At 42.7% G+C, this 13,490-nt stretch overlaps 1 protein-coding gene across 10 annotated transcripts in view; it reads right to left on the bottom strand.

Moving 5' to 3' along the window:
* Positions 1-13,490, bottom strand: part of SMYD3 (SET and MYND domain containing 3) — a 582,729-nt gene that overhangs the window by 114,723 nt on the left and 454,516 nt on the right. For all 10 annotated transcript variants that reach the window (XM_053302247.1, XM_053302329.1, XM_053302319.1 and 7 more), the window contains 2 exons: positions 7,841-7,943; positions 3,005-3,115 (listed from right to left, as the gene is read on the bottom strand). In XM_053302247.1, the coding sequence (XP_053158222.1) occupies positions 3,005-3,115; positions 7,841-7,943 (214 nt within the window). The remainder of the gene's footprint in view (positions 1-3,004; positions 3,116-7,840; positions 7,944-13,490) is intronic.

Consider the following 13,490-nt stretch of genomic DNA (forward strand, 5'->3'; position numbering starts at 1 on the left):
GAAGCAAGTCCCACTGATTTTAACGGAGTTTACTTCCTTCTTGGTGTACACATAGAATTGCAGGTTCAGTTATCAAAATGCTGCTGAAAAAATGCTGCTGGAAAAGGCATGTGTACTCCAGCCCAGCACCCTCTTTCTCATAGTTCTCAGCTACATGCTTCTAGAAAGCTCCAAAAAAGTGCAGCAAGGAAATCCCAGAAACCATCCCCACCCAGTGCCAACAGACTATTGTTGTGATGTAAACTTCCCTTAAACATGGATGTTCTACATGAGAGCCAAACCACCTGTTAATATGGAGGCTTCATTTCTAAGAGTATGTTTGGTTCCGATGTAGAACCTCCATGTTCAAGTGCAGTCTACACCAGTATGATGGTTTCTTGGTGCTGGGTGGGAATGGTTTTTAGGATTTCCTTGAGGTTCCTCCTTTGGAACTTCCTAATATGGGGTCCTTGGTCCCATTCTTATATGTTTTTAGTCAGAAGTAAGCCTCAGAGAAATAAATAGGGTTCCTCCCTTCTAAACTTTGCTGAGGGGTTGGGAGGGAGGAAAAACAAATAGTTCTAGTAAAAACTAATCTGCCTAATTTCCTATCACTATAAGCCCACTTCAGCCTTAAACATCCACATGCCTGCCATCTTGAATTGGGGTAGATGACATCATCACAAACTATGCTGTTGAGGTTCCCTATGCCACTCACTACAACTGTACCAAATTTGATTGAAATCGGTTAGACAGTCCACAAGTTAGCCCACTTGTGCCTCAAACGTTTATGCGTCTGCCATCTTGAATCGGGGTGGATGACATAATTACAAACTATGCTGTTGACGTGTCCCTATATGTCCCTAAAACTGTACTCAACTTGCTTCATATTCATCCAGGCATAGCAAAGTTGATAGGGGAGACATACACGGACACACAGACTGCCGGGTTGGTTATTCTGTGATTTCCTAATTAAGGAAAGTAGGCTAAAAGAGAACCGGCGTTCTTGCCTAGGATCTCTGTGGGTCCTGATTCCTATGTTTAAGTCAATAGACTTACTCAGAGCTGCTCTTACCCCTGGACTTCAGGGTCGAAGTCCAGAGCCTCCACAGCCCTTGGTGGCCTCCAAATCCTCTTTAGTCTGTCTCTGATGGTGTGGTCACCCAGTCGAGCCTGATAATGCTTAATGGAGGGGGGGCAGGGGGCAAAGGCCTTTAGGTCCAGGTGCCAAAATTACCTAGGTGCACTTCTGGACTTACTTTCTAGTATTGTATTCCAAGCTTTGCTGAGGAACTCTGCTTTCTCCTTTTGGTGGGGGTGAAATGAAGGGGGCTGAGGGAAAATGCCTATGAATGCCTATGGGAAAGTGCCAGAATGCTCACAGACCATCCTTATCAGCACTTATGTTCAAAACCAGGAAGTCACTTGCGAGAAATTGCCAGGACTTGCCTCCCAACTTTGGCTTCAGAATTCTCAGTGCACAGACTCCGTTATGTACTTAGGTAACTTTCCCTTAGTTATTTTCCCTCTTATTATGGGGATTTCAAACAGTAATTATTCAAAAGTCAATAGATCGGTGTTTTTCAAACCAGCAAAAGGTACCAGTGCCTTATGGACCTGAGGGAATGCTAAAAAGACACCAAACATTTAAAAAGATAAATTGAGGCTATTCCCACGATCGACAGAAACCAGGCTAAGGGGTTCGCCACAGAACCCCGGCAGGCGCTTTGCATGTGTTGTGTGAAGCGCCTCATTATCTGCGGTGAGAGAAGGCCGCCAAAACTTTGAAACCTCTTTTTAGGAGTTAAAAATCTAAACTGCTGAATCTCAGCAAGTTTGTAACGGATTTGCACCAAATTCAGAGCGGGTGGTGTCTCCTACCCCCTGGCCGATGTATGCGCAACTTCAGAGGGATTGGGTGGATACTTTTGACCTTATAAGCAATAGAATGTTCAGGACTTATAATGGTATAATGTCAAAAACACTCCCCATCTTAACTATACTGGCACAGCTGTGCCAGGATAAAAACAAGGCACACATGCCCAAGGAAAAAACTAGAGCTAAAGCAACCCCCAACACACCCCTAAAAATAACCAGAGATGTTACACATGAGGATCTGCAGGGATGTGCAAACACAAATAATTATGTCTATGGCAATGGCATAAAAGTATATTTGTAAAAAATCAGAGTGAAAATAAGGGAAAGCACCAGCAAGCTAGCTAGGTGACTGGAAGCAGATTGTGTGCCACAGGAAAGAGCATTGCAGAGGTGTGCCCAGGTGCCGAACTGAGGGGCTTTTCGGGAGGAGTAGACACTTCTAAAGTCAACCCCCAAGCAAGTTTTATCTGTTTTTTATGAATTTAAAATGTTTTATTTTATATTATGTTTTAATCTGTACACCGCCTAGAGATTTCTATACTAGGTGGTATAGAAATGAAATGAAATGAAATGAAAGAATAAATAAATAAATAGCCACACCTCTGCAGCCTGCACTTGATCTGCCCACACTTAGCACCTCCTGGTGGAATATTTCTATTTCTTCGGGAGCATTCAAGTCAGGAGGGGGGCGGGAAAGGTGAAAAAACACAGCTCTTTTCTGGACTGGAGGGCCATTCATCATCAACAAATCTGGGAAGAGTTGTGCATCGTCTGGTTACGCCACTTCAAAATCAAAGTTGTAGGTAGAATACAGTGTTCTGCTGGAATACCTCTTAGTTAACCACAGTCCCCCAAGTTCATACATAATGCAGAACTTCAGCTTGTTTCAAAGTTTATGTTTTACATTTTACAAAGCATTCACTCTCCTTCTCTCATGTGCAGTAAAAGGAAAGGAGTGAGGAGTTCAAGGACCCATGAACCCTTAGCCTCACTCACTGAAAGTTTCACCATGGCTTAGGGCAAGGCTCAGCTGGGCCAATGAAACTGCAAGCCTTGGCACACATTCCAGCTTTCTTTTTGAGCAGGGATAAAAATGTCCTGAACAAATAAACCACACATTGTCCAGAAATGGGCTTACACAGCTTACCTTGCTTTGTGTGCAGCACATAGGGCAGTCACATACAAAACAATATTGGCGCTGCAGATGTTGCTGACGGTCCATGCTGGGCATCATTGTTTCAATATAGCTAATGGTGAGCTGCACATGACAAAGCGGGAGAAAGTCTGTTGTAGTTTATGCAAGCCTGCATCTTGTACAGATATAAGTGTAAAGAGCTGTACCATCATCTCTTAAGAGCATCAGTTTTCAAAATTACAACTATATCCTGCTCTTTTCCCAAGGATCTCAGGAGAGCATACATGGTATCCTTGCACTGTATCCTCACAACAACACTGTGAGGTAACTTAGACTGAGATACTGACTGGCCCTAGGTCACTTTAAAACCTCTGAGTTGAGCAGGGATTTGGACCCAGAGTTCACTATTCATTACACCACACTGACTCACATTTTCACAGGATGTCAACAGAACCTAGATCATGTTACTTCTTTTACTAGAGGGGAGGGGGATTTCATCTGTTACAAAGACATTTTTACATTTTACAAGTTTGTTCAGGCAAATAAATTACAGGAAAGCTTTTGTTTAATGACTGGAACACATAATAGCTAATGCCTCTATTAGTGCAGCAGTGTGGATGCCTGAGAGAATCACAAAAAGCACTTTTCAGCAATGGTTCATGTAGGACAACCATAGACCCAGTGTCTTCAGAACAGGGTTCTGGCCTATAAAGGCTGAGAAATGCAACGTAGGGTGTAGAGACGGACAGAGTGCTAGTCTGGGTCTTGGGAGACCTTGGTTCAAATATCAACTAACTACAAAGCTCAAATATCACATAGTCTAACCTACCTGGCAGATTCAATTGTGAAAAGAAAATGAGGCTATTCTCACCACCATCAAAAATTGGGCTAGGAGAGCCTAGCCTGATTTTTGCTGGCCGTGTAAACCGCTGGGCTCGCAGGTGAGCCCGGTGGTTTACAAGCTGTTAACCCGCTTGCGAAGCCCTCCCCCTTAGCCCAGGTTAGTGGAGCGAGCGCTTTGCTAACCAGGGTTTCCAGATCGTGTGTTGCCATGGCATGGCTCTGCACTGCGGCAACTCACAAGGAGACCCCCGACTGGGAAGCTAAAAAGCAGCCTCCTAGCTCAGGGGTCTCTCCAGCAGGCTTTCAACACTTGCACAGAGCATGCTGGAGCTCCCAGGGGCTGTGTGGCCCCCGAACTCCCAAGCCCCCGCCAGCTCCATGACAGAGCTGGCAGTCGTGTGGGTGGCCGATCTGGCCGCCAAGGGAGAGCTTAATGAATGTCTGCAGGGAGAGTAGGCTTAGCCCGCTCTCCCCACAAACCCTCTGGAGGCGGGTCTCACCGATCGTGAGACCCGCCTCACTATGAATTAACCTGTGCACACCATCCTGAGATCCTTGGAATTAATGCAGGATATATATGTAAGACAGACTGAAGACCATCTGCCCTCTTAAAAGGCCTTCATTAGATCCCCCCCCTGCATTTAACACATGTTTCAGCATGGTAGAGTGATTCACTCTAAAGCAAGTGATTAATTTTCTAGTGGTGGCCCCTAGGTTGTGGCATGCCCTCTGCTCTGAGGTTCTCCAAGCTCCGACATAATGTACATTCAGGAAAATAGTGAAGACGCACCTCTTTACAGGCAGACCCTTTGACTAAAGATGTAGTGGTTCTTCCCCTCTCAGGTACTGTAGTTTTTATTGTATTTTTGATTTTATGATACTGAATTTTAATTAAGTTTTATATTGGTTTTATTGTAACCCATTCTGAGACCTTTGGGTATAGGGTGGGCTAGAAATGTAAATAAGTAAGTAAGTAAATAAAAAACTAAAGCACTGAGATCCCAAGATAGAAATTAATCCTTTGTAAAATGTTATACACTGGTGTTGAATGGAAAGGAACAGCTATTTTAAGAAAATGCAGTTCTCTTAGGCTCAGGTCCTCTCCTCCTTTTTAAAATCACTGGCATTTTTCTCGTTACTGGAGATTAATCAAAGGTGGTTGGGTAGTGGACTTGTGCTAGACTGTCAGCTCTGGTAATTCAAGAAGAGTATTAATTTAAAGATATGAAATGTGACAAGCATTGGCTAATAGGTTTTAATTCATTGCAGATAGGTTTGAAATACCTGAGACAACTACTCTACTTATTATATGAATAGTATATACTGAGCATGAAGAATAGAATTCTGTGCAATTCTGTGCATAGAATCAGATAGCCAGTTCCGGGACTGCTGAACACAGAATTACTGGAAGCAGTCTTCAGGTCCAACTATTTCTCAAAAAAATAAAATAAAATAAAATAAAATAAAATGTAGTGATCATTCATTTTATTCCTGAACAGATCATGGTGGTCTGCAGTCAAACTATCCATGCTTTTTAGTCTTCCTTCTTGACATTATACAGGTGAAACTCAGAAAATTAGAATATCGTGCAAAAGTCCATTAATTTCAGTAATGCAAATTAAAAGGTGAAACTGATATATGAGACAGACGCATTACATGCAAAGCGAGATAAGTCAAGCCTTAATTTGTTAGAATTGTGATGATCATGGCGTACAGCTCATGAAAACCCCAAATCCACAATCTCAGAAAATTAGATTACATGGAACCAAGAAGACAAGGATTGAAGAATAGAACAATATCGGACCTCTGAAAAGTTTAAGCATGCATATGTATTCAGTACTTGGTTTGGGCCCCTTTTGCAGCAATTACTGCCTCAATGCGGCGTGGCATGGATGCTATCAGCCTGTGGCACTGATGAGGTATTATGGAAGACCAGGATGCTTCATTAGCGGCCTTCAGCAATTCTGCATTGTTTGGTCTCATATCTCTCATCCTTCTCTTGGCAATGCCCCATAGATTCTCTATAGGGTCAGGCGAGTTTGCTGGCCAATCAAGCACAGTACACTGTATACTTTTCAGAGGTCCGATATTGTTCTATTCTACAATCCTTGTCTTCTTGGTTCCATGTAATATTCTGATTTTCTGAGATTGTGGATTTGGGGTTTTCATGAGCTGTACGCCATGATCATCACAATTATAACAAATTAAGGCTTGACTTATCTCGCTTTGCATGTAATGCATCTGTCTCATATATCAGTTTCACCTTTTAATTTGCATTACTGAAATTAATGGACTTTTGCACGATATTCTAATTTTCCGTTTCACCTGTATGTTTGCTTCATTTTCCCCTTTTGAATACACAGAAAGAGTTAAAACTTTGGAGCTTGACAGAGCAAAAGCCAGAGAAATTGAAACTCAGGCTGCCACTCTAGAAAAGACAGAGGTGTTATAATTGCTTCTGAGTGACTAGGAGCAAATCTGAGACTCATATAGCCTCATAATTGGAAACAACTGGCTTCTATAATGCCTTCCCCTCTTCCTTTTATTAGATTCAGTTATGATCTCAAATATATACATTAGAGTCAGTTAGGAATAGACCTGCTTAACCACAGAAGGAAAAGAGAGGAGTTGGTCTTCCTCCCTGCCTGGTCTGCTATTAGCTGTGGTTCTGTGGCTGCCAGGACTTAGAACAGCAGCACTTAGGTTCAACTAGGCATGCAGCTAATTACACTGTAAAGAGGCTAACTTAATCCAAGAAGTGCTCTCCCATGCCCATCTCCAAGCACTTTCAGTTAAGAAGAGGCACTTCTACAATTAAGCATGCCTAGTTATAATGCAATTTGCAGCATGTCTTGTCTGATCCTAAGTGGGTTACACTGGATAGGAGAACCTTACATTCTACGGCTCCAGTTAAATCACTGAAGACCACCACCACTATCTCCCCACCAAGAATACACTCCCCATAGGGAGCTTTTTGCTACACTGTTCTGAATCCCACAGGAGCTGCTGCAACATGTTAATATTCAATGCAGCAAGGAATTATTTATAAAGTAACATCTTGATTCTCAGTCTAAAGCTCTTATATTTAAATATTCCCTCAGGCACACTTACTCACTAGTAAATGTGCCTAAGACTGCAGCCCTACTGCCGTTGAGGTCAAATCCTATAATGCCATCACTGCATGAGATGTTTCCAGGTATAAGACAAGTTCCTGTTGTACGGTTCTTACAATCAAAGGTGATATACAAGGGAAGCATACCAAGAAAAACAAGTTGGTTTGGGTGACTGTGTGTTGGAAGAAACAAAGAATATACATAAAATTGCAACAAAAATAAATGCAGTTGTATGTGCACTTCATTGACATCCAGTATTAGATACTGAGGATAAGAGATGAAGAGAAGTCTTCACTTTATTTTATGAATTCAGCATCACTTTATAGTTCACTGGCTGCAATCAACTTATGGCATGCACTGGATAGGTCCATTTTTGCAAAAGAAAACAAGGTGAAGAATTTCTCTGATAATCACAAATCATTTTGGAAGGGCATTTCTCCAAGTCATTTTTAATAAAACCAACAAGGAAACAACCCCTGCCTTGTTACTTTTCTTGCCAATGAAAGGTTTACTGCTTCAGCATGGTTTCAATCTGACAAATACTTATTGTTGAAATGATTTAGTGAATGCTGCATTTCACCCAGAAGTATCAGAAGTGTTTTTATCTGGGTAAAGGCACTCAAATACAAACAAAATGAAGTGCCTAGAGGAGGAATGGAGGAAGAAGAATTCATCAAGGTTGCTAGTGATTTATGAGAGGTAATGATTATGGGACCAGACAGTGTGAAGAGAGGATTCCCTTTATCATCTTCTTCCTGATAGCTATGTGATAGGAAGTAACATCAATATATCATCAAAGTGTTAAAGCTGGTGGCCCTGCAGTCTGGAAGTTATTTAAGGAGATGCAACTGCTGCAGGTGTGTGTGTCAGAAAGGGAGAACAAGTTAATTACCTCTTCACCCATCTGAATCTCCTGGATTGTGCGAAGTTGGAGCTGAGGACCCTCAAAGACTATTGCACAGTTTGGATCACAACTGTTGTTCAGTAAAGACATGCTGGAATTTAAAAAAAAAAGTCAATTTAAGAAAAAGATTCTCTGGTACAAATAATGACTATAATGTAAGCAACTAATCAATTGAGGACGAGTGTAGAAAAAAACCCTGCATATAAGCTGATATTGATCAGGAAAAAAAGCAATTAAGTATTGGGGAACTTCATTTCATAATTGAGGCATCTCGTCACCCATTTGTATACCATCCTCTGATTCCCTCCACTCAGGGTTAATACTGGTAGACTGCTTTATTCAAGAAAATTTAGGTTGTAGCATGCTGAGATATTTGTAAGGCAACTATTAAAGAGGTCCAGTTAGTGAATGGGTCAGAGGCAGATTGCAAGGAATTAAACTGAGATATGTGCATTGCCCTAGTCTCTTGCTCTGTGGCATTTGTGACAGAATGCTTAATTTTAGTTTTATTTCTTGCTTCAACTTTAAAGGAGAATACAAGCAGCGGTAAAAACAAGATACAATATATTGCTATTATGACTGTAATAGAAAATATTAGAATACAATATAATTAACATTTCTATAACATTTCTATATCTATATACAATAGATATATTTCTGTATGGAATTGAATTCCCAAATTAATCAAGTTTTCTCCGAATGGTTTAACTCGAAGAACGGAGAATCACTTAAGGAAGGGCTGCTGGATGCACTGATTAAAAGAGACCAAAATGCCCATATTCTTGAAAAGTATGAGGTTCTCACAAGATCAATTAAATCTCTACTAACTAAAGATCATCACGCCAAACCTAAAAAGAAAACTGGCCATACCAAAAAGTGGTTTGACCAAGAATGCATAAGGACAAAAAAGCATCTTGTCATGCTCTCAAAATATGCTATTCTCTGCCCGTCTACACATACACATTTAGAACTGTCTAAAAAGAAAAAGGAGTATAAAGCTCTTCTTAGAACTAAGAAATCAATTGCAACTCAAAAGGAATGGCTATCTTTGATAGAAGCAGCTAGGAAAAATGATTTAACAAATTTTTGGAGGCTGATTTCATTATCCCAAAATAAGGTAAACTCTGAACAGGCCTGTCCAATTGCCCCTGAATTATGGGAATCACATTTTTGGAAACTTTATAGCAACCACACATTTAAACCCCAGATTGACCTACATATAGATACTTTACCTTCCTGGCCTACGGTCTCCACCTATGAGGTGGAACAACTAATTATGCAGCTGAAGGGTGGAAAAGCACCCGGGAATGATTACATCCTTCCAGAACTATTAAAGGCTCATATAGACTGGTGGGCCCCAGCACTGGCTCTTTTGTTCACCTATATAGACCAAACTGCACAATTCCCTCAGGAGTGGGGCTCAGCCATGGTGGTCCCGATCTATAAAAGAGGCAATAGGGAGGATCCCTTTAACTACAGGCCAATTAGCCTTTTGAATATAATAAGTAAATTGTATGCCAAACATCTGTGTGTAAAACTTTGCTCTTGGATGGAGCAGGTGCATATAATCTATGATGAGCAAGCAGGTTTTAGACCGAATAGATCGGTTATGGACCATTGCTTAATTTTACAACAACTTGTGGACAAACAAGTTAGGGTCCATAAAGGACCACTGTTCGCCGCTTTCGTGGACCTTAAAATGGCCTTTGACTCAATTTCAAGGAGTCTACTATGGACTAAATTGGCTAGTACATCTATAGATCAAAGGCTTTTATTATTGCTCATCAAGCTCCATGAGAACTCCTCTTTAAGAGTACGTTTGGACACTGCCGGCAATTTCACCAATTCAATTCCAACAGAGAAAGTTGTGCGGCAAGGGTGTGTGTTGGCCCCTTATTTATTCAATCTGTACACTAACAATCTGATTAATCGGCTGCAAAATGTTGATATCCACGCACCTAAATTAGCCAACAAAAAGATCCCGATCCTGATGTATGTGGATGACGCGATTATTTTATCTCAAACCAGGGTCGGGCTCAAAAGAGCTTTAGATGTTCTAACATCTTATTGCCAAGAGGAACACTTGACGATCAATTATAATAAATCTAAAATTATGTGCTTTAAAAATAAACCATGGATATTTACATGGACCTTGGATGGACACAAATTAGAACAGGTCAATCAAATAAAATATCTTGGGGTGGTTTTTCAACAAAATGCTGGGAAAGCGGCACATATGAGAATGGTAGCTGACTCAGCAAAACGCAGTGTGGTGGCAATTAACAGATTTTTCAGAACGCAGGGAGCAGGTTTCATTCCTGCGGCTTTAAAACTGTATTCAGCAAAGGTTATCCCTCAGCTCTTATATGGGATCCAACTGGGACCTTATGCGAACTTTGACATGCTAGAAAGAATTCAATCCGGCTTTTTGAGAGCTATCTTCGGGACTACAAGATGCACCTCAAATGTAACATTGCGCATGGAGGCCGGCCTCATAAAGATCAAATCTCGTGCCTGGCTTTTAATTATTTACTTTTGGTTGAGAGTCCACCTACGCCCGGTGGGCCTAATTCCTCAGTTTCTATTGTTAAACCCACAACCGCAGTGGTGCACTGTAGTTAGTAAAAAGCTTGCTGCTCTAGGAATAGACCCTGAACAACTGCTGGAGTTAGACTTGTCAAATGCGAAAAGAATAGTAAAACAGCGTTTGACAGATACTGAATTGCAAAATAACCGGGCCTCTTTGACAGAATTCTATAAAGGAGTAAGAACTAGATGGGATCTTTCACCAGCAAATTATTTGTCCCATATTACACTCAGCAAATTCTGGTGGGCATTTACAAGGGCAAGAACAAATTCTTTTCCCTCTGCATTATTAGCCGGGAGATACAGTGGTGTTCCCTTGGAAGAACGCTACTGCAGATGTGGCAGTGGGGAAATAGAATCTATTGAGCATATTCTATTATCCTGTAAATTACATAGGCAACCAAGGGAGCACTTAATTTTACCTCTGGTCTGTAAACAGACAGATCGATCTGCTGAACAACTTGTTAAATTCTTACATTCTGATGAAAATGTTTTAAATTTTAACTCCGTAGCCAAATTTTGTTATATTGCTTTTAAGATGTATAATGAGAACCTATAGAGTTTTCTATAAATTGTTCTGCTGTTTGCATGCATGGATTGTTTGGTCTAGGACCGTAAATAAAACTTGACTTGACTATTTCTGTATCTATTCTATCATTACAGTAATGGTGCTCTGCATTTTAACTTTCAAAGTCCAGGAAGTGATACATATTGAGGCAAAAACCCCAAACTTCACATATTTTGCTGATGGGTGACTGACCAGGAGAGGGATCTTGGAGTCGTGGTGGACAGTTCGTTGAAAGTGCCAACTCAGTGCATGGCAGCTGTGAAAAAGGCCAATTGCATGCTAGGGATCATTAGGGAGGGGATTGAAAACAAAACGGCTAATATTATAATGCCCTTATACAAAAATATGGTACACCTGGAGTACTGCGTACAATTCTGGTTGCCACATCTAAAAAAGGACATTGTAGAACTGGAAAATGTGCAAAAGAGGGAAACCAAGATGATCAGGGCCTAGAGCACCTTTCTTATGAGGCAAGGCTACAACACCTGGGACTTTTCAGTTTAGAAAAAAGACGACTGCGGGAAGACATGATAGAGGTCTATAAAATCATGCATGGTGTGGAGAAAGTGGATAGAGAGAAATTCTTCTCCCTCTCACACAACACTAGAACCAGGGGTCATCCCATGAAATTGATTCCCAGGAAATCTAGGACCAACAAATGGAAGTACTTTTTCATACAACACATAATCAACTTGTGGAATTCTCTGCCACAAGATGTGGTGACAGCCAACAACCTGGATGGCTTTAAGAGGGGTTTGGGTGACTTCATGGAGGAGAGGTCTATCAATGGCTACTAGTTGGAGGGCTAAAGGCCACCTCCAGCCTCAGGGGCAGGATGCCCCTGAGTACCAGTTGCAGGGGAGTGACAGCAGGAGAGAGGGCATGCCCTCAACTCCTGTCTGTGGGCTCCCAGTGGCATCTGGTGGGCCACTGTCCGAAACAGGATGCTGGACTAGATGGACCTTGGGCCTGATCTAGCAGGGCTGTTCTTATGTTCTAACCAGGGCAGACCCTGCTTAGCTAAGGGGACAAGTCATGCTTGCTACCACAAGACCAGCTCTCTTCCCTAAGAAGATCTCTTCTATGGAGGATTTCTGGATGGCAAGGGAGTCATCAAGAATCTATATATTTAATTCACTTGGGACCATGCATGCCCAGGCTTTGGCAGTGGAACTCTCGCAACACACTGAGAGTGTTCTGGGCATTGGGCAGGAGAACTCCACCTGGGACTCAAGGAGAGGAGTGGGCAGGGGTGGACATTTGATGAGTGAGCGCTGTGAGTGGGCATTTCAGCAGTAGCAGCTAGCTTGGAGGACCAGGAGTGAGCGCTGCAGTGGTGGAGGAGTGTACAGCGAGAAATTTGGATGGGCATTTCGGCGGCAGAAGGTAACTTGGCTGGGCACAGTAGCTGCATGAGGGTAGTTGAAGTGAGCATTGCGGTGGCGGGAGGATTTTGGGCCCGATTGGGCATTTTGGTGACATTGGTGGCAGCAGGTAACGTGGCTGGGCGCAGTAGCTGCACGAGGGTAGTTGGAAAGGAGAGAAGCACGTAACCCCCTTTCAGAGCTAACGGTCACCTAACTGATGTTCGAGAGCCGGACTGAGGGAGAGGAGTTAGCTGCTGCGGAGGAGGCAAGATTTGGTAATGAAGTACCGAGGCCGGGTTGAAAGGAGGGCTTTCAGCACTTGAAAGAGGCTTGAAAGAGGCTTGAAAGGAGTGTGCTTCCACCGGTAGGCAGGTGCCGAGGGCGAGCTGCAAGGAAGGAAGGAACTGACCCGCTTTGGGAGAGCCTTACGGTGGAGAGCTGGGGGCGACCAGAAAGGAGGGAAGTGCGTTGCTCCAAAAACTGGCTGCATTGGGAGTGGAGCTGTTAGAAAGTCGAAAAAGCAGCCTTTTGTTTTAAATAGGTGCTGTGGCTGAGGCGAGAAAGAACTACTGAGCGACTTCTAACGGAGAGGGCAGAACAGAGAAGACTGAGCAACATTGGTGTCAGCAGGTACCATGGTTGGGGGGGGCAGTCAGGAAGGAGGGAAGCACCTCAACCCGAAAATTGGCTGCTTTGCAAGAGTCTGGGCTGGCAAAAAGATACTTAATGAGTGACTTCACCTTCAGCAGAGACTCAAGGGCAGCAGGAGACCAGGGACCACTGGCAGAGTGAGAGAAAAGGGTCCACTAAAACTGAGGGAGTTAGCGAGATGGAACTGGAGCACGAAAGGAAAACACAGCCTTCAATAAAGTAGGGGGGGAAATGACAGCACAGGCTGGGGAGAAAGTGGTGGTGGGGGAGCTGCTGAGACCATTTTCCATGAGACCATGAGAGGGAAACAAAAAACCCAGTGCAAGCCAGCCACTGCCAGGAGAGAGGAAAAAGGGATTGTGAGCGCCCACACCCCAGAAAATGACATTTTTTTAAAATGGGCCTGGTGATCCCAGGCATCTCCTTCCCCCACCCCACCCCCCAAAAATCGAAGAACAGCAAAACA

The sequence above is a fragment of the Hemicordylus capensis genome, chromosome 1, assembly GCF_027244095.1.
Source record: "Hemicordylus capensis ecotype Gifberg chromosome 1, rHemCap1.1.pri, whole genome shotgun sequence".
Taxonomy (NCBI): Eukaryota; Metazoa; Chordata; class Lepidosauria; order Squamata; family Cordylidae; genus Hemicordylus; species Hemicordylus capensis.